This window comes from Molossus molossus, unplaced genomic scaffold, assembly GCF_014108415.1.
Source record: "Molossus molossus isolate mMolMol1 unplaced genomic scaffold, mMolMol1.p scaffold_m16_p_2, whole genome shotgun sequence".
Classification (NCBI taxonomy): domain Eukaryota; kingdom Metazoa; phylum Chordata; class Mammalia; order Chiroptera; family Molossidae; genus Molossus; species Molossus molossus.
In genome coordinates this window covers 54,070,732-54,090,203 of record NW_023425355.1, presented here as the reverse complement: position 1 = coordinate 54,090,203, position 19,472 = coordinate 54,070,732, and the positions used below count along the sequence as shown (strand labels likewise).

Below are 19,472 nucleotides of genomic sequence, written 5' to 3'. Positions count from 1 at the left end.
GAACTATCTCATTTGTTGTAGTTAAGGCAGTCATTTACTCATTTCTTTGCTTAATTTATAAATAATAATCCAGACGCATCTATTATACCCAGCACTTAGAACAGTGCTGGCAGAGATGAATAAGAATAATCTTGTGTTCATGGAGTTTACAATCTTGTGAGGAAGATAACCATATAAACAGATAACCATAATACTATAGTATGGTCAGTTCTATACCAGAAGCATACACTATAAAGACACAGGAAGGCAATGGTGTTCACCTAGGCTTGGGGAAATGAACATTTGAGCAGAGTTTTGAAGGATGCAGCATTATACCAGATGGAGAGCATGTGTGTATGAGAGGGGGATGAAGTGAAGTGATGGGCCTGAGTACAAGAAAGTTTTAACAGTGTGTGCAAAGGTATAGAGACAATAAATAAAACTGACTACATGTAACATATTGAAAGTAGCATAGTTCCATATGGCAAGAGTATAGAGCACTGGTGAGTGAGAGATGGGAGGGAACAAGGCTAGGAGAACAGGTGGGAGTCTAGCTGAATCATATAGGACCTTCTGTGACATACTACGAAGCTAGGGCATGATCCTAGGATTAATAGGGCACCACTGAAAGATTTCAGGTAGGTGAGTGATGTGACGGGAAGATTGTTGTTTGGTGGAAATGGAGGGGGTAAAGGGTAAGATCAGGGAGATTAGTTAGGAGGATGGTGCAAGAAGTGATGGTAGCCTTAACTTAAGTCAGCGGTGGTAGGAATGTAGAATAGGGTTTTTGGTGATGAGATGTGAGGAATGATGAGGAGAGAATATTTAAGGATTACGTTTTTGCTTCAGGCAACTAAGCAGTGCCATTCATCGAGCTTGCAAACACAGGTGGAGGAGAGGGTTTTCTGGGAAGATGACAAATTCAAAGTTCAGTATTGAGGTCTCAGTGGTGATCAAAGTAAAGGTTTTAGGAGGAAACTAGATGTATGGATCTAGCCTTGAGGAGAGCCTCTGAAAATCTCATATGAAATTGTTAACTGTCTTGCCTAGTAAATAATTTTGAATCTTTAGAGCAATTGGATATATCCAAGAAACAAAACTGCATTATTTATTATCTTAGACATTTGTATTTTTGGTAGGACACAATTCATTCATTTTACAGGAGCCTTGAGATTAAAAATGGCATTGTGGGCCTTGTTTGATAATTTGAAGGATGTTGGCCATAAAGGTCTTCAGTGGACGAGAAGGCGCTGTTGAAAATCCCAGCAAACCTTGTTAGAAGAAAACTTGTTAGAAGTATGATGTGGCAGGTCCCTGACTTGGAGATCTACTAGGAAGGGTTTTTTAAGACCTGCTGTGACATCCTAATCTACCAACTAGGCATCATTTTCCTTTCTCCTCTACCTACTAGGATCCTGGTAGGATTAAGGGCTGAGCAAGAAGAAAATGTAAGCGTGCTGAAGATCTCTATGTTATTTCCAAAGCCAATGTGGGTGAATATTTGTGTCTTCATAGACCTCCCTAAGAGTGATTATTTGAAAAGGAGTTCTGGTCTTGGCTCAGTTGGAGCATCATCTCATTCAGCAAAAGGTTGTAGGTTTGAATCCCAGTCAGGGCCCATACCTAGGGTTTTGGGGTAAATATACGAGGCAACTGATCAAACTTTCTCTCTCACACTGATGATTTTCTCTCTCTCTCCCCCTTCTCCCTATAAAAAGTCAATAAAAACATTCTCGAGTGAGGATTAAAAACATTTTTTATAAAGAAAAGAAGTTCTGATTTCACTACAAATGGAAGTTCTTTAATAGCCCACAGCATTTTAGAAGCTAAAAGAATCACTGTAGATTCTACTTACTTATTTACATGTCCATGCTCCCCTTGTAAACCGTGAACTTATTAAGAATAGGGAATCTGTTTTATTCACTTCCATAATCCCGGTAATGCCTCTGACATACAACCCATGCTCTAGAATTGTTGAAGAATGAGTGAGTTTGTTCCCTCATTTTACAGATGTGAATCTGATGCTCAGGATCACATAGCTACTTAGTGTCAGAGCTGGGCATGTAACTGAGGTTATGGTTTCATGATGCTCTTCTTCAGCATCCTTAACTGAGCCAATCACCTGTCACAATAGGGTGTTTTTGGTGTGTGGTTGGATGCTCTGATTATATGAGAAGAGGGAGAATGTTCCTGGAGAATTTCTTCTACCAGCATTCTTACTCACCTCCTAGATGCATAGTGGACTCTTGAGATTATTTTTTAAAACTTTGAGCATGGAACACCAGTACTCTGTGTGGCTATTTGTCCATGAGAAGGCTAATATAGCCCCTTAAGTCTACTATGCAATCTGTGTTAACCTCAGTTTAGAGAAATCTGCAAACATCTCTTTCCTTTAATAACTCACTATGGGTCTGTCAACCATGAATTCATCTAAGCCTTTATTTTGGGGGAGGGGAAAGCTATTTATATTTCCAGTCTAATCCATCACTTGGTGTAATGAGTTCCACATGTTTCCTTCATTTTATACCTACTGTGAGAAGTAGAGCTTCCTTTATTTGTCCTAAACTCATCTCTATGGGCTATATGCTAGTAACACACACACTCACATACACATACATTTTGACTTAGGAGGAAAAATGACCACACTATTAATTGTTATATTTGTTTACAAGCATATTAAAAATTCAAATAAAAAGAAGGTGAAGTAATGCAATTGAAAATGAAAACAGTGGTAGCTAATTACCCAAAAGAGAAGGATATAAATCCTTGACAATATGTAGGCCCATGACTCAGGAGTCAGTGGAAATATACGTCAGATCTGCTATAAATTCAGTTCCTGGCCATGCACTGCCAGCCTGTGGTGCAGTTAAAGTACCCTCTAAAAGTTCAGTGTGGCCCATGGAACATAACCTCTCAGCCTCCTCACCTGACATGATCTTAATTAGTCTCTGTTTTACTGCTGAGAAAGCCCGCTGAGGCAGTTAGCACCAGAGAATTAATCAGATTGTTTGTGGAGTCGACAAAGCAGGACAACAGCTGACACTGGCAACTTATTGACTGGAAAGCATACAGGAAGACCAGGAGTAATGTAGTCTATATTTGTGGCCCTTCTTTTTATTTAAATGAAGATGTTCCACAGAGACTGTAGTGGGAGGGGAAGAATTGGGCTGAGTGAGCTGTTCAACACTTTAACCTCTGTCCCGCTTCCTTCCCCAGTCATATTCTGTCTTACTTCTGGCCAATGCACTTTTCTTGTAAGGCATAATGTATAGCCATACTGGTGCCAAACAATGTATTTGACTGCAAGAGAGAGGAAGAGAATATTGTTGATTTTGTCGCAAATTGCAGCTTTGCTACAGGATTAGTTAGGAAAATGGAATTTTGCCAGTATTTCCCTCCTTCCCTTTGTTTACTGCCTATTTTCAACAGCTCTGTAATTGTTTTCCATTTAGTAAAAGGAACATTGTTGGCTTTTTTGGTTTTTCTTTTAATTGTGTTTCTTGCCCTGAGCTCTGATGTTTGTTGATGGGAATGCCATGTTGTTTTGGTTCTAGATACCAATTTGACCTTAGCAATCAAGGCAAGATGATTACTAGGGGAGGCAGTTGGGTGGTGGACTCAGAAAAATGGACAATTTCTTCCATGGAGCCTTCCTTGATAATTCCTATAATACCTATTGGGAATTCTCTATTATTTGAAGTCCAACAGTACCTCAAATCTGTACTATATAATCTAGCTCTTGTCTTATGCTTATTTTGTACTTATCTTTTCTTTGTGTGCATTAATTGTGTTATCTCACTGACCATAATGTAAGTTCTTATAAACCAAAGGCTCTACCACCTATTGAATTTAGCTCTTAACCCCAATCTAGACACAGTAGAAGATACTCAATAAAAGCTAGATTGGTTCATTGACAATCCTTTGAGGAGTTTCTGCAGCCATTTGTCTTTTGACTCTGCCACCACCTTGGCACTATCGATATTTTGGGCCAGATAAATGTTTTGTATAGAGGGATTTTGTAAAGATGATGCACTAGAAGATACATAACAGCTTTCCTGGCTTTTATATACTACTAAAATATCTCCAGACATAGCCTAGTGTACCCCTGCAGAGGGCAAAATCACCCTCCCTCCCCATTAAGAACCACTGTTTTTATAATGATAATAATATAGTGAGATAAAATTATTGAGCACTTGACTGTGTTCAGCTCATGTTAAAGATATTACATGCATTGTTTAATATTTTTGTCTTTATTGGTTTTAGAGAGAGAAAAGGGGAGAGGGAGAAAAAGATAGAAACATCAATTAGAGAGAACATTGATTGGCTGCCTCCCGCATGCCCCCCACTGTGGATTTGACCCACAACATTTTGTTACACTTCCACAACAATGCTGCCCTGGCTTTAATTATTGTCTAAAGGGGCTCCAGAGGATAAGTCTCAAAGTCATAGTCATAGCTCCACCCCACAATCTGTACCTTTCCCAAGGAATATTTAAAAAAGCCTTCTCAAGGACCTCTCAGGCTCAACCCTAAATTTATAGAATACATCAGCTAATCCTTAATGGTGTAAGAACCACTCACACATTCATCGAAAATGATATATTCAGCTTAGTGCGGGTTAATTTCTCAAGGAGCTCTGATGAAAAGCAATGAAAGGTTAGAGCAAAAGCAACCCTGCCAGCTGTCACCTTTTTTTCAGATATATGAATACAATTCCAAACAACTAATGTATAGTGGGGGAGGGGCACTAGAGTCTATTTCTTTTGCTCATTTGATGGCATTTTAGCTCAGGAAGCAAAAATTCTAGCTAGCCCACTAAAGTGTCATTCCTACTCTACATTCAGACAAACTGTCTTGACATTGGTCACAAGAGGGACAGGGCAAAGAAAAGTGCATAAACCAATGCAAATTTGTCCTTCTATGGAGGAGCATGACTACTCAAAACACATCTCCTGCTGGTGACACCATCTCTGAATATGAAGGACAACCCAAGAAAGAAAATTTGACATTTTCAGCTTAATGTTTCTCTGGAGAGAAATGTCTCTCTCTGGCTGTGAATTCAGTTCAACCTCAAATCCACTGCCACCAAGGAGTTAACAATACATTAAAATTAGTCATGTCATTTGATGAAGCAATAGTCTACTTATAGAAAATACCTTTATAGGAAAACTGCCTTTCTGAGTCTGAGCTGGAAATATTACAGTAAACAGAATCTAATCACAGCAAAGCCTTTTTCAGCTTTGCATGACAGCTGTAAAATATGACAGTATTTATTAATAGTCACTGCAGTCTAATCTGCAGCATTGAAGAGCTACAGCAAAATATGTTAAGCTACCGAGAGAACAATTTCCACAGTAACTAATATTCAGCTATTGAAAGGGTAGTTTAATGTCTTGCGATTTTTCCCCCTACTGATGATCCAACCCTAGGAACAAGCTACAAAGCTAATAAATAACCTTTGTGGAGAGGAAGTGTTTAAATGATCATTTATTTCAAGAGCTGACAAAAATTGCTCAGCACTCTCTCTTTATGCCCCAAAGCAGTCAAGGATGTGCAAATCGAAGTATTTAAAAATATGACAGCTTTAGTATTTTCATTTTCAATAAAATTCTCATTACAGACATATGTACAGTCTTTCTTTCTTTTTTTTTTTTTTTTTTACAATCCAGGTCAAATAGTCATTCACTATTATTATTGTGCAGGCTCTCAAGATGCTCTCATAGTTGAATACTCATCAAAATAGATTAGGCAGGCTGCAGAAACTACCAAATGTCTCAGGTACTGTCAACCTTGATTATTGCTGCTCAAATAGGGGAATTTAGTATCTGCCTCTCACAGGATAGTGTACTCTCTGGGCCTTCCTAATTTATTCAGATGTAAAAAGTAGCTTGACTTCCAATGAAAACTCTTAGCTTCACTTTTCCCAGAAGACAAATGGACATGACTAGGATTAGAGCCATCTGTTACCTTTGCACATTCGATAACCAGTTCTTAAAGTGAACTAGAATAGCCCTGGCCAGTTTGCTCAGCGGTTAGAGCGTCGGCCTGTGGTACAGAGAGACCCGGGTTCGGTTCCCGCTAAGGGCACATACTTCGGTTTCAGTTTGTCCCCGGCCCTGGTTGGTCGTGCGGGTGGCAACCACTCGATGTGTCCCTTCACATCGATGTTTCTCTCTCTCTCTCTTCCTCTCTCTCCCTCCCGCTAGCTCTGTCTGAATAAAAAATGCAAAAATGTCCTCGGGTGAGGATTAAAAAAAATAATAAAATAAAAAATAAAGTGAACTAGAATAAAAACATCCATTGAGCCCTGGCTGGTTTGGCTCAGCGGTTAGAGCGTCGGCCTGCAGTCCTGAAAGACCCGGGTTCGGTTCCTGCTAAGGGCGCGTACCTCGGTTGCAGTTTGTCCCCGGCCCTGGTCGGTCCTGCGGGTGGCAGCCACTCGATGTGTTCCTTTCACATCGATGTTTCTCTCTCTGTCTGTGTTCCTCTCTCCCTCCCACTCTACCTGAACAAAAAAACAAAACAACAACAACAACAACAAAAACCAAACAAAAAAACAAAAAACATCCATTGATAGGCTGCCTTTTTTTTTTTTAACAACAAAAAGTAGCAGGTACCTGCTACTTTCCTTTAAAGCCCCTGCCATGTAACCATGGCAGAGCCTATCACCAGTCTCCTTGCTTTCTACTTCTCCAACCAAAATAGCCCCTTAGAGATGAGGACCTGCATGCAGGTTCATATCTTTCTATGCTCTGGAAACTTTCTCTGCTCCAGAGAGGAACCTATGAGTTCCCTTCACTTAAGAGTCAGGTCCCTACCACAGCACTCAATCAGGGTGCACCATGGGCAATCCCACCTGTTTGGCTGCTTTTAATACTCTGGCTACTCATTTGCCCCTTGACCTGGAGTTTTGACATGCTGCCTATCTAGATCCCTGGGATTCTGGGACCATAGGCTCTTGTGTTCCTTTGTGGACATCAAGCTTTAAAAAGTAAATTGACAGCTGAAGTGCACCCACAGGAAGACAACTCATTTAGCGAGGTCCAGGTATTAGGTCTTTGAAGAATGGCTAAAGGAAAGACTAAGGGGAGAATTAATAGCAGTTTTAAAATGTTAAAAGTGTGAGAGGCAGCATGTCAGCCCAGTGAACAGCATGCATAGATTGTGAAATGTGACAGACTTGTGTGGAAATCCTGGTTTCATTATATTGGCACACTAAGTCTGTGACGCTAGAAGCCATCATTTAACCTTTTTATGCCTTGGTTATCTCAGTTGTAAAGATGCAGGGATGTCATGAGGATTAAATGTGATAATCCATAAACTCAGGGCCTAGTGTGTAATAAGTGCTTAAGAAGTGACAGCTGCTCTTAGTCAACTAAGTTGATAAAATGATGACAAAAATAGGGATTTGTTTATTTGTGACACTGATTGGTATTGGGACGTGTGTATGCGTGTGTGAAAAGGGAGAGGGAGGGAAGGAGGGGAAAGGAAGTGTGAGAGAAATAGAGAGACAGAGACATAGAGAGAGATTCTATATTTTATTTTGGAAAGTAGAACTGGATGGAAGAGACAAAGGTTATGTAAGTAGGTGGTAAATGGCAACATGCAGGAAGGTGTGAGGAATTGAAGGCCTGATTGTCTCTCAGTAGAGTTAAAGCCTAGCCATTCTGAAAACATTAACTGTCTTCTGAGGAAAGGCTCCATTTTCTTTGTCTTAGAGAACCTCTTACACCATTTGTGGTCTTCCAACCTTTTCTCACCTTCCTAGCCACTGACAACTCTTGCATCTTTTCACAAGGTGCCTACATCAATGAATGAAAATGTCATTGATGGACTGACTGTGGAATAGTTGAGTTAAAATTTAATTTTTTCCAGGCCCCTGAGATAAATTACTGTTCCATAATCAGGACTGTTAACTCCTCAAAGGCAAGACCTAATTCTGCTTCTCTTAAACACTGCCAGTGGCCTAGCACAAGCTAGCACTAGGAGACACCCAATAATTGCTTGTTGATTGACGGACTACTTGTTACCACTGTCCATTTTCCTGCCACAACCTTCTAGAGAAAATAGAAAGCTCTGTTAGAAGGTTGTTGACTTCCAGAGAGTTACTTGGGAACTACAGTGATACCTCGGTTCTCGAACATAATTCGTTCCAGGAGGACGGTCGAGAACCGAATTGTTGGAGAACCGAAGCAATGAAACCCAATAGGAAAGCGTGACTCCACAAAGCGTGACTCTCTCTCTGCACTCACACTGATGACGCAAGCAAGGCGCGCTGGGCCGAATGAACGCCATTCGGCTCAACTCGGCTCAACTCGGAAGTTCGAGTTCCAAATATTTGTTCGGATTCCGAGACAAAAGTTTCTCGAATCTCCTGGTTGAATACCGATTTGGTCGAAAACCGAGGCGTTCGAGAACCGAGGTATCACTGTAAATGAGAAATTTCAGGTTGAGAATGGAAAACAGCAGGCATTTATGGAACACTGGCAACAAGGTAGGGACTAGTTCCCTCAAAAGGCACTTAGAGCTATTATCTCATTATCTAATCTGAGAGTCACAATCTGGACCAGATTCTTTCATCTCTGTGGGTTGTGCCCAATGAAGTCAAACAGAATTGTTAGGTGCACGAGAGAGTCTGGCTGCAGTTCTCAAGTATGTTGATGTTCTGGGGAAAATGTTAGCACCACAGAGAAATAGGTCACTTGCACTAAAAAAATAGGTCTAATAGCAAACTGGAAGAGTTGGGAACCTCCCTGGCATGGCTTTAGAACTTTCTATATTGGAAGATATGTGGGCAAGGGACCTCCAAACTGTACTCATGATGCCTGGGGTCCTAGAATTAGGAGGCCACACATTGAATTAGGGTTTTCTTTTATAGGACACTGTTACCTGAATTGAAATTTATTCCCTGGATGAACCAACACATCAAGTCACTAATAGCCATACCTAAATTAATATGAATAACTTGGTCAGTTGAACTGGTGTCACTAGCAGAGAAAGACTATTAATCAATGGAATCAAAATAGAGGTATGAAGGCAAGTTGAGTCAGAGATGTCAAGGCTTTGCTCCTGCCAAGCAGGTCAGGTATCAATTAGTATCAATAAAAAGGGGTTTCAATAAAGAGTAGAGGGTAGAGTGAGGGCAGAGATCACACTTAGTCAACCTCATAATTTTTCCAAGAACTGACTGTTAATATAATAACACCGAGAACATAATTCTGAACTTTGTATTAAAAAACCAAGGTGGTAACTTAAGTAACTAGACAAAGTGATGACCTGCAAATACAAATCAGATCTTTTTCTGCAGACAGAAATCAAAGTGTAGCCAACAAAACCTTGAAGTCCACTCAGTGTTTTATAGTTTCAGAGGTAATATTACCTTGATTGTGCTACAAATCTTTTAAATGACCTCAAATGTTTAACCCATTTCTCAGCTCCTTACTCATCTTTGCCTTTATACAGTGGAGTTACATCATTTGTATATATATCTTATTTAAATGTAATTATAGGTACTCCCTCTGTCTCTCTCTGTTTCTATTTCTTTCTTGGGTAATTTAAAATATTCTACGATTACATTTTGCAGTTGTGATTTATTCCCATAATTTTTTGTTGTTGTTAATCTTCACCTGAGGGTATTTTCCCATTGCTTTTTAGAGAGAGTGACAAGGAAGGAGGGAGGGAGAGAGAGAGAGAAACATTGATGTGAAAGACACATCAATTGGTTGCCTCCTGCATGACCTCTGACTGAGGCCAGGGATTGGACCTGCAACCCAGGTACATGGCCTTAACCAGAATTAAGCCCAGACCCTTTGGTCTGCAGGACAATGCTCTAACCACTGAGAAAAACTGGCCAGGGCCCATAATTTTTATTACTAAATCAATAGATGATCATTTTAGAAAGTGAGAATATACAGAATAGATACTTTATTGAATAAAGAACTATTACATGATTCGATTTATAAATTGAGTTCTCTGTCTCTCTCTTCCTTTCCTCCCTCTTTCCCTCCCCTCCCCTCCCCTCCCCTCCCCTCCCCTTTCCTTCCCTTCCTTTGTTTGTTATTCTGTCTTTCAGTGCAACTTTGAAAAAAGTCATGGCTTATTCTTTGTTGTTGTTGTTGTTGATAATCTTCAACCAAGGATATTTTCCATTGATTTTTTTTATTTTTAGAGGGAGTAGAAGGGAGGGAGGGAGGGAGGGAGCGGGGGAGAGGGAGCAAGAGAGGGAGAGAGAGAGAGAGAGAGAGAGAGAAAGAGAGAGAGAGAAACATTGATGTAAGAGAGACACATCAATTGGTTGCCTCCCACACAAGCCCCGTATTGAACCTGAAACCCAGGTACATGGCCTTGACTGGGAATTGAACCCATGACCCTTTGGTGTGTGGGCCAACACTCTATCCACTGAGCCACACTGGTCAAGATCATGGCTTATTCTTGATGAATATAATGGAGTTGAGGAAACACTAAGTTTGTATCCACACCTGTGCTATGTACCAGGGTGGGCACAAAGTATAAATTTAGGGGCCAATCAATTGTTTATTATCATGCTGGGCAGAAGTGTTTGGGAAGGTATATAGCTAATCCAATGAAATAATAATGGAAAGCAGTTGTGTTAAGTGCCAAGTGAATGACATGGACAAAAGGGTTCTGTCATGTTCAGAGGTGGGCAAGATCTCTGCTCCTCAAAACTGGTTCTCCTCCTGCCTAGTCACCTCAGTAAATAGCATCACCATTTTACTCAATCTCTCAGGCCAATGCTTAATAGTAATCTATGACTCTTTCCTCTCCCTTACATACCACAGTCAATTTGTCTCCAAATTCTTCTGATTCTGGGTTCAAAATGTATTTCAATTCTATTCACTTTTCTTCATCTTTAGCCTAATCTAAGCTGCCATAATTTTTCACCTACATGACCACAATGGCCTTTTAATTGGGTTTACTTCCTTCACTTTAACACCACACTCCATTATCTACAGAAACTTAAATGAGACCTTATGACTCCTCTGCTCAGAATCCTCCAAGACTTCTCAATGCAGTTTGAATAAAATCCATACTCCTTACCATTGCTTCCATCCATACTCCCTGGGTCTGACTGGGCTCTTCTCTACCTCTACAGTCTTAACTCAAGCAACTCTTAGCCTCATCACTACACTTTAGCCACACCCCTCTTCTTTCAGCTCCTAAATGTGCCAAGCTTTCTCCTGCTACAGAACCTTTGCACTTGCTATTTCTACTGCTCAAATGTCTTTCCCTCAATTCCTCACATGGCTATCTTCTTCTAAATCCTTTAATTCTCAGTTTGATTGTTCCTTCTCCATGAAACCATCACTGAGAATCCTTTTTTAAATTAAGTCCTACCCATTAGTGTATTTTTCTTTGTTTCCTTCATAGCATCTTATGTAAATGTGTGATTATTTTATTTGTTGGCTTACTTTTTTACCCTATCTCCTTCATTAGAATGTAAACTTTATAATAGCAGGAACCATGTATATCTTGTTCATCATTGTGACTTTAACAGCTATGGAAAAAATGAATGAACAAACAAATCACTGAGCTGAAGTGGTCAGGAAAGGCCACCTTGGAGAGAAAGTTGAAAGTGCATTTTGAAAAATAGAAGGATAGGCAGAATTTTAATCATCAAGATGAAAGAAAAAATTCAAGGTAGTAGTAGAAGTGAAATTGCTGAGGCATGGTTCTGGCACATTTGGGCAACAGTAAAAAGAGGAAGTTGTCTGCAGTGGAAGGTTCTCATGAGGTAACACAGGAACAACAGGTTTGTTAGTTGGTTGAGGCATAATTATGTTGAATCTTAAAGAATAGACTACTTTTTTCCTCCAGTGTGGGCAATAGAAGCAATTGAATATTTTGGAACAGGGCCATGGTGCAATGTTTTAACAAGGCTTCCTAACGGGAAAATTAGTGTAAAAGTTTATGGAAAGTATTTCTTAAGTAGAACAGATTTTTCCCACTAGATAAAGGCTATAGAAGAAAATATATTAAGATACATAAGTCAGAAAGGTTTCTTTTGGCTCCAAGACCCCAGAATTGTATAAAGTATTTTCCGAGACGATTTGAAAAAAGATGCTGGGATAAGAAATATACATAAATGAACTTTGCTTTTTTTCCACTAATAGAGACCTAATAAAAAAAGAAGGGTCATGGGAGATGAGGAGAAAATACATGAACTTTATCTCCTGCTTTTGAATAAGTGGGAGGTTATAGTATTAGTAGAACTGATATCTAGTTTCAAAAAAGTTTCAGGAGAGAAGCTGTGTGATTTACAAACTTCAGTTCTGAAAATTAGATTGTTATGGCTAGATTATATTGTATACAGTGCATGGAAATGGGCTAATCCATCCATAGTGTTTGAAAGAAATTAAATGCATTACAGTTTAGCAAATTGTGAATTAGAATGTTCAAACTCTTTTTTACCCTAGTCGGGGAAGGCTCTAAATGAACACATAGCACTCTTTCTTTATTCCACCTTTTGTTCATGCTCTTTTCCTCTTCTTAAACCCGCCTCTTCTTTTCTATTGCCATCCACAACTTACATATCCTTCAAGCTCCTCTAGCCAGCCTTCTCTGAAAATTCTATTTTCCTGGAGTGCTACCTTTTCACAATTCTTACAGCAATCAGAGTCTGTAGTATAGCATTTAATTTGATACTGTTGTGTATTGTTCATGAATTATTTCTTGAATGTTCTTTTCTGTCTACTCTTATTGGAACTGCATTATGTAACCATCTATTACAAGATTAAATACATGATTGGGGGTTGATAACAGCTTATAGAATTGGTTAACTGATGGATAATTTATAAGTTAGGATTAACAGCAAAATATAAAGTATCCTGTGTCTGATACATTATCTCAAAAATGTCACAGAATATTACATTAAGAAGGAGCACACCATTGGTGAGACCAAGGCCAAGAGAGTTTCAACGAGTTGATTAAGGTCAGAGAGCTTGTTAGTGGCAGAGCTTGGACTGTAACTCTGGTCTTTGCTTCAGGTTCATGGAATTTGATAATTCTGGAGGCAAGTACCATGGGCAAATACAGGCTTTAGTATTTCCTGACAGAGTTTGGTGGAATATAAAAATGAGAGTGAAGTGAAAAGTGCTCTGGGTTCTCCAAAACAGAACAGCCCTTCAAGTTAAGTTATTTAGAAGGATATGCTTTCCAGGGACCCCTAAGTCAGGCAGGCCTTCCATTTGCTCTATCCTTCTCTGAGTCAGAAAACCTAGAGTCAGAGAGAGCCATTCCCAGCCTATAGTCAGGGTTACAAGCCAACAAAGTAACATTGTCTTTTGTAATCTCATGGTGATAGGATTCCCTGATTTTACTGAGGGACCCCTCAAAGATAGCTGAGTTTTAGAGGAGTCTGTTTAGCTGAATTATATATACACCTAATTTTATACAATTTAAGACCAGACTCTTAATTTCTGAGACTGTTTCAATATAATGCATCCTCATTATATTATCTCACTCTTAAAAAATCCAACCCCCAAACCCAGATTGGCCAATATCTATTTATTATTTTCATCAGATCATCACTGAGGCTCTATAATCTAAAGACCTAATGTGATCTGTTGGAACAAGCATGGGATGAGGGAGATATTGACACCAGTCCCAGCTCTGTGATTAAGCTGTTGTGTGAAAAACACTTTTCTTCTTTGGCTCTAGTTTTTCTCATCTATGAAATGGGATTAATTATAGTCTCTGACAGAATTAATTATCTGAAACTTACCAGCTCAGACCTCTCTTTATTTTAGACTAAACTGCTTTTACTTTGTGTATTTTAGACAAGATAATTTTTTTTTTTTTTTTTAGTGGAGGGACCTTTTTTCAACAACAGTGACTCAACCAGGAGGATATCCCAAACCCCTTTGCAGAGTCAGGGTTAGGAGGACATATAGTTTAAAAAGTAAATTCTAAAATTATCATTGCTTTAATATTTTTGGTCTTAATGTTTAATTCATTTTTAAAATTAAGTACAATTTAAAAAGAGTATTAGATTTTATTTATTGTAAAAGAAGGAAACAAACATGAGTTGAGGAAGACTAAATATTACTGTTAATATGAACATTAGCAATATAAATATTCAAAGAGAAAAGCAGATGCCTCTTCTTACCCCTTTCTGTGTCGTAGAGGTACACAAACTTCTCCCACTTGTAGTGACTCAGAAGACTCAGAATAGCGCCCTTCAAGGCTGGGCGCATCTGGATGACAAACTGCACATCTGCATCAGTGGGGAAGCTGGGTGTGACAAAAGACGTGTGCAGGGCTCCACAAAAAGAGGTCAGAGTATTCATTGACATCTGGTCATAGAATCCAAAGATGGCATACACCCCTCTTGAGAACTGGGAGCAGACTGCAATGAGAAAAAGAGAAATTTCAATAGCACCGTGGTCTCTTGCTGAAAGTTATAGGGTTCGGAATAAATTGTACAGTTAGGCTTTGGCTCTAAATAACATGCCTCAAAAGAAAACAAAGATCTTTAAAATCTCTAGAAACCCTTAAAAGCCCAGTTGCACAGCAGAAGAAGAATAAAGCAGGGAAGAATTAATTTGAATATATATATATATATATATATATATATATATATATATATATATATAAATTCAGGGATTGAACCTGTATCTAGGTATGTGCCCTGACTGGGAATTGAACCCACAACCCTTTGTTGTATTGGATGATGCTCCGACAAGCCAAGCCACCTGGCCAGGGCCAATTACATATTATTTATATCTGCCATGAACAGGACACTAAGAAAATGTGGGAAGGAAAGAGGTGAAGATTGTTTTATACTCCTTCAGCAACCCTCCCAGCCAACCTCCAAGGCACCTGGAGCTCTCATATTTCTACCATAGCTGCCTAGGGACCTCGTAGTGTACCCATGCCCCTGTCAAGGTACAAATGTCTTATGTCTTACCCCTTCATTGCCTTTTCTACTAAATGACAATAATGACTGATGATTTAGTCAGAAGAACTGCTAATGTGTCTGCTAGGAAATGTGTTGATCCTCCCTGGTCACATAATGATTTAATCATAGTTATTTTATTACTAATACCCTTAATGTAGGCTACTAACACAGACGATTTCAGATTCTGGGCAGGTCATTGGGAAGACTGGCTTTCCAGTGCCCAGTAAGTCACATTAGATGGGTGAGCCTATTCTGCCCATGTATAATTGGCAAAGGGCTATCTTGATCCTTTTGCATTTATCTTCTATATCTATTAGCCCACACATAGAACTTTTATGTTCTCCTCATAACTGTGGTCAGTTTTACTTCATTTCAAAGTGTGCTACACCACTATTGCTTCCATCTTCTGTCCAAGATGAGTTTAAAAAATAAAAATCAATTTCAATATTAGCTTAAGTAGAACATAATTAACAAAGAAATTAACTACAACCACACCATGTGGTATATTCCCAAATCAGCTGGAAATTATCTTTAGATTATCTGCACTACTGCTTCTTCCTATTCATGTGAAGCAGACAGAACAGGCAGCTGATAATGTAGTGTAATTTACAGGTTCTGCATGGTCTCCCTTATCTGTTAAGAAGCCACTGCTAAGCTTACTTCTTCAGGTTTAGGTGTTGAAAAAGGTCTGTGACTTGGGAATAGGATTCAATATAATCTTTTTTAGCCATTAGCATGTTAAGATGAATTAATGTCTGATTAGATGCTAAGACTAGTGGTCAAAGCAGATGATTAAATTTTGATGGGGATGGGTGGGTAAGAGAAGAGAATATAAAGGGTCTGAAGTCTTATCTGAGAGGGGAAACAGTGTAACCATCAGGCACCAAAAGAAGGAAAGCATTGAAAGTAGGATGAAGGCAAGTGGAAAACCTTAATTAATTTCTTGACTGTGTTGTGAGAATCAGAGAGTTCTCAGTATCTGTGGTATCTTGCTTTTCATGCACTCCATTTAAACCTATACTGATTAGGGATGCTCCCTTTTATCAGCCAAACTCATTAGTCATTGGCTTAAGGGTACCATTTCAACTGTGATTATCATTCATTGAAGTATCTCCATCAGTGAAGATAATAGCCTCTAACTTGTGAAATTCGGGGTGACCTTCCCCCAAACACATCCACAAAAAATATTTATATTAAAAGGAGAAAGCCAACTGGATAATGAATCTTGGACATTTCATGACAAAGGGCCAAAGGGAGTATACAGAAACAAAAAGAAAGTGGCTAGATGCCTTGGTCATCACCAACAGAAACACTAAGGAGAGTCTCATTTCCAAATTAATCCTGTAAATGGAGAGTACTAGGTCAAATCTTGACCAGTGAAAATAATATTTTGTATAAAATTAACAATAATAACAGCCACTGAGTACTTAGTAGGGACCAGGCACTGTGCTAAGTACTATACAAATATTTTCTCATTTGATATTCTCAACAACCTCATGAGATAGTGCAATTATTTATATTTAATAGATGAGAATTCTGAGAAAAAAATGTTTTATCTCTTGTGTGGAGAAGTCAGGATTTGAACCCAAGTCTGTCAGACTCCTAAACTCACACTTTTTGGGTCCCAAGATCAACAATGGCTGACATTAAAGAGTAATTATCAGTATGAATCAGATAGGGTTTTCAGGTTTAGCAAATAAAAATATAGAATGTCCAATTAAATTTCATTTTAAGCCCTGGCTGGTTTGGCTCAGCAGTTGGAGTGTTAGCCTATGGACTGAATGGTCATGGGCTCAATTCCTGGTTGGGGGCATGTACCTAGGTTGCAGGTTCCATCCTTAGCCCTGGTTGGGGTCATGTGGCAGGGAGCCAGTTGATGTGTCTCTCTCACATAGATGTTTGTCTCTTTCTTTCTCCTTCCCTCTCTTACATTCTAACTAAAAATCAATGGAAAAATATCCTCAGGTAAGGATTAACAAAAATAAATAAATAAATAAATAAATAAAATTTTAATTTTCAAATAAATTATTTTTAGTATAAGTAAGCTTCAATAATACATATACTAAGAAAGTATTTGTTGCTTATCTGAAATTTGGATTTAATTAAGGATCTGAAGTTTTTCTCTTTATTTATCTATTTTTAGCTTTATTGTTAAGAGTATTACAGATGTACCTTCTTTTTTTCCCCCATTGCCCCCCTCCACCCAGTTCCTGCCCCAACCCGGGGCCTTCACCACCCTATTGTCTGTGTCCATGCACAATGCTTATAAGCATATAAGTTCTTTGGTTAATATCTTCTAGCCGGCCCTGCCCTCCTTCCCTCTGAGATTCTTCAGTCTGTTCCATGTTTCCATACCTCTGGTTCTATTTTATTCATGAATTATTTTGTTCATTAGATTCCACATATAAGTGAGATCATTTGATATTTGTCTTTCTCTGACTAGCTTATTTTCCTTAGCATAATACTCTCCAGGTCTTCCATGCTGTCTCAAGGGGTAAAAGACCCTTCTTTTTTACAGCTGCAGGACCCTGAATTTTATCTGACAACCCTAGAAAGAATCTGTCCTTATTACTGGTCATGGGCCTGGAAGACTGGAACAAGCAATAATGACCCTTCACCCCAAATGAGTCAGGAGGCAGCCAGTAATTCTTAGACCCATACCTACTGCTCTGTAGAGCCCAAGAGAAATATAAAGACCCATGATACCTACACAAAATATCCTCATGGGGAAATGAAACATATTTTAAACAAGGGGAAGCCTAACCTGACTAAATTATGAATAATAATTGAGGGGGGAATAAAGTTAGAGAGAGGCAAATCTGTAGCTATGATCCACTTAGAGTTTTAAAAAGCTCTTGATGCATTGGAAGAAAACAAAATATAAAAGTAAGGATGTTATGTTGGTAAGATACTGGTTTTTAATTTATTGCATTTATTTGTCTATTTTTAAAATAAAACAATCATAAAAACATCATGCAACACAAGAACTATAACATTATTACTTCTAACTTATTTTTACCTATGTCTTCCTCCTCTTTTCTGTCTCCTTGTTTTACCCCTCCCTTCCTCCAAGGTATCTACTATACTACATTTTGTATTTGTTACCTTGGTCTTTTAAATATATACAAAATACAAACCTAAACAACACATAAATTTTGCTTGTTTTAAAACTTTCTGAGAAGGGAGTTATATAAGTGAAACCTAGACTCCAGAAAGGAGCACCCAGTGAAATCTTTAAGCCTGTATATGATGACAAGCAGAATGAGACAAAGGAAAACCTTATAAAAATATGTGAGTGAGCAGGTGTGAAGAAAACCAATGAGAATATGAAATTCTAAACTAAGCTTACAGTTTTGGTCATGGCTCAGACAAGAGATTTAGGAGTATTATATAGATCAGCAGCAATCCTCAAGGAACATAAGGTAATGTGGTCCAACATGGTGGTGCATGTGAACAAAAAGAGTGTTAGGAGAAAATCAGTAAATGTTCTATTCCCTTCATATAAAACAGGTGCAGCTGCCCATGCATAGTTACCCTGGCTGTGCCCCCAAATATACAGAGAATGTTAGTAGAAGGCCCAGTGGAGAAGACAACTGCCATATGAGGACAGGGTTAATAGCCTCTGAGAGAAGCTGGGGGATAGGGGCCTTTGAATGGCCCTCTCATAGTGGATCCCTGGACCCATCCCTGGCTGCAGAAAATAGGCTGAATGGAACACTGAGCTGACCCAAAGGAAAGTGTCTATGTTTTTAGATTCTTAGAATGTTTGAGCTATAAGAAACTTAAAAGACTATTTTATTCAGTGATTTTCAAGCATAGTTTTTAGTGTGAAATCCTTTCAACAAATACAATTTTATGGGGAAAAGTTCAATATGAAAGAGATCAAGTGGCGCTTTTCGGATACAACAGAGTTCCACTGATGCCTCCCTATCATAGTGAAACTGTGACACAAAGGAGGAAGTGTCTTGCACAAGGTCATGGAATGAATTATGAATCAGTCACTTAGAAATGCTTTATCAGCATCTCTACAGCATGCCTACTCCAGAGCTATCTAGGGCAGCATGGGTCAGGATTTGACTAGCATAAAAGTGACTTACACTCCAAGGTCTCAGTATACATGGATCCACCTGGGATTTCCCATGACTCATCTGCTGGCTGCTTCCCTTCCCTTCCATTCCCAAATACCAATGATGAGATCAAGTAGCAGTAGATTGGTGATTTTTTTAGGGGACTCATGATTCTTTTGGGCAATGTCTGTTACCTTAATGTGAATCCTTAGTGAACCATATCCATTTCTTTTTCTCAGAAGACTAGTCCTTGGTAAAATGATCCTGGAAGAAATAGTTATCTTGGAAATCTTATGAAGCCCCAAAATACAGAGAAAAGGGCAACAGTTCATAGCTCTGCCAGTGTTAAGCTGCATGGCTTTGTGCACGTGACTTAACCTGTCCGAGCTTCAGTATAGGTTAGTAATTATGTAGGAAGGTTCTAGAATTAGATCATATAGGTTGAAATTCTGAATCCATCACTTATAAGGCAAGTTACTTAATATTTCTGTGCTTCTGACCCAGCTTCTT

At 38.9% G+C, this 19,472-nt stretch overlaps 1 protein-coding gene across 2 annotated transcripts in view; it reads right to left on the bottom strand.

The window, feature by feature from the left end:
* Positions 1 to 19,472, bottom strand: part of GRIA3 (glutamate ionotropic receptor AMPA type subunit 3) — a 536,255-nt gene that overhangs the window by 399,488 nt on the left and 117,295 nt on the right. For both annotated transcript variants that reach the window (XM_036271251.1, XM_036271250.1), the window contains exon 5: positions 14,104 to 14,343. In XM_036271251.1, coding sequence (XP_036127144.1) covers positions 14,104 to 14,343 — 240 coding nt within the window. The remainder of the gene's footprint in view (positions 1 to 14,103; positions 14,344 to 19,472) is intronic.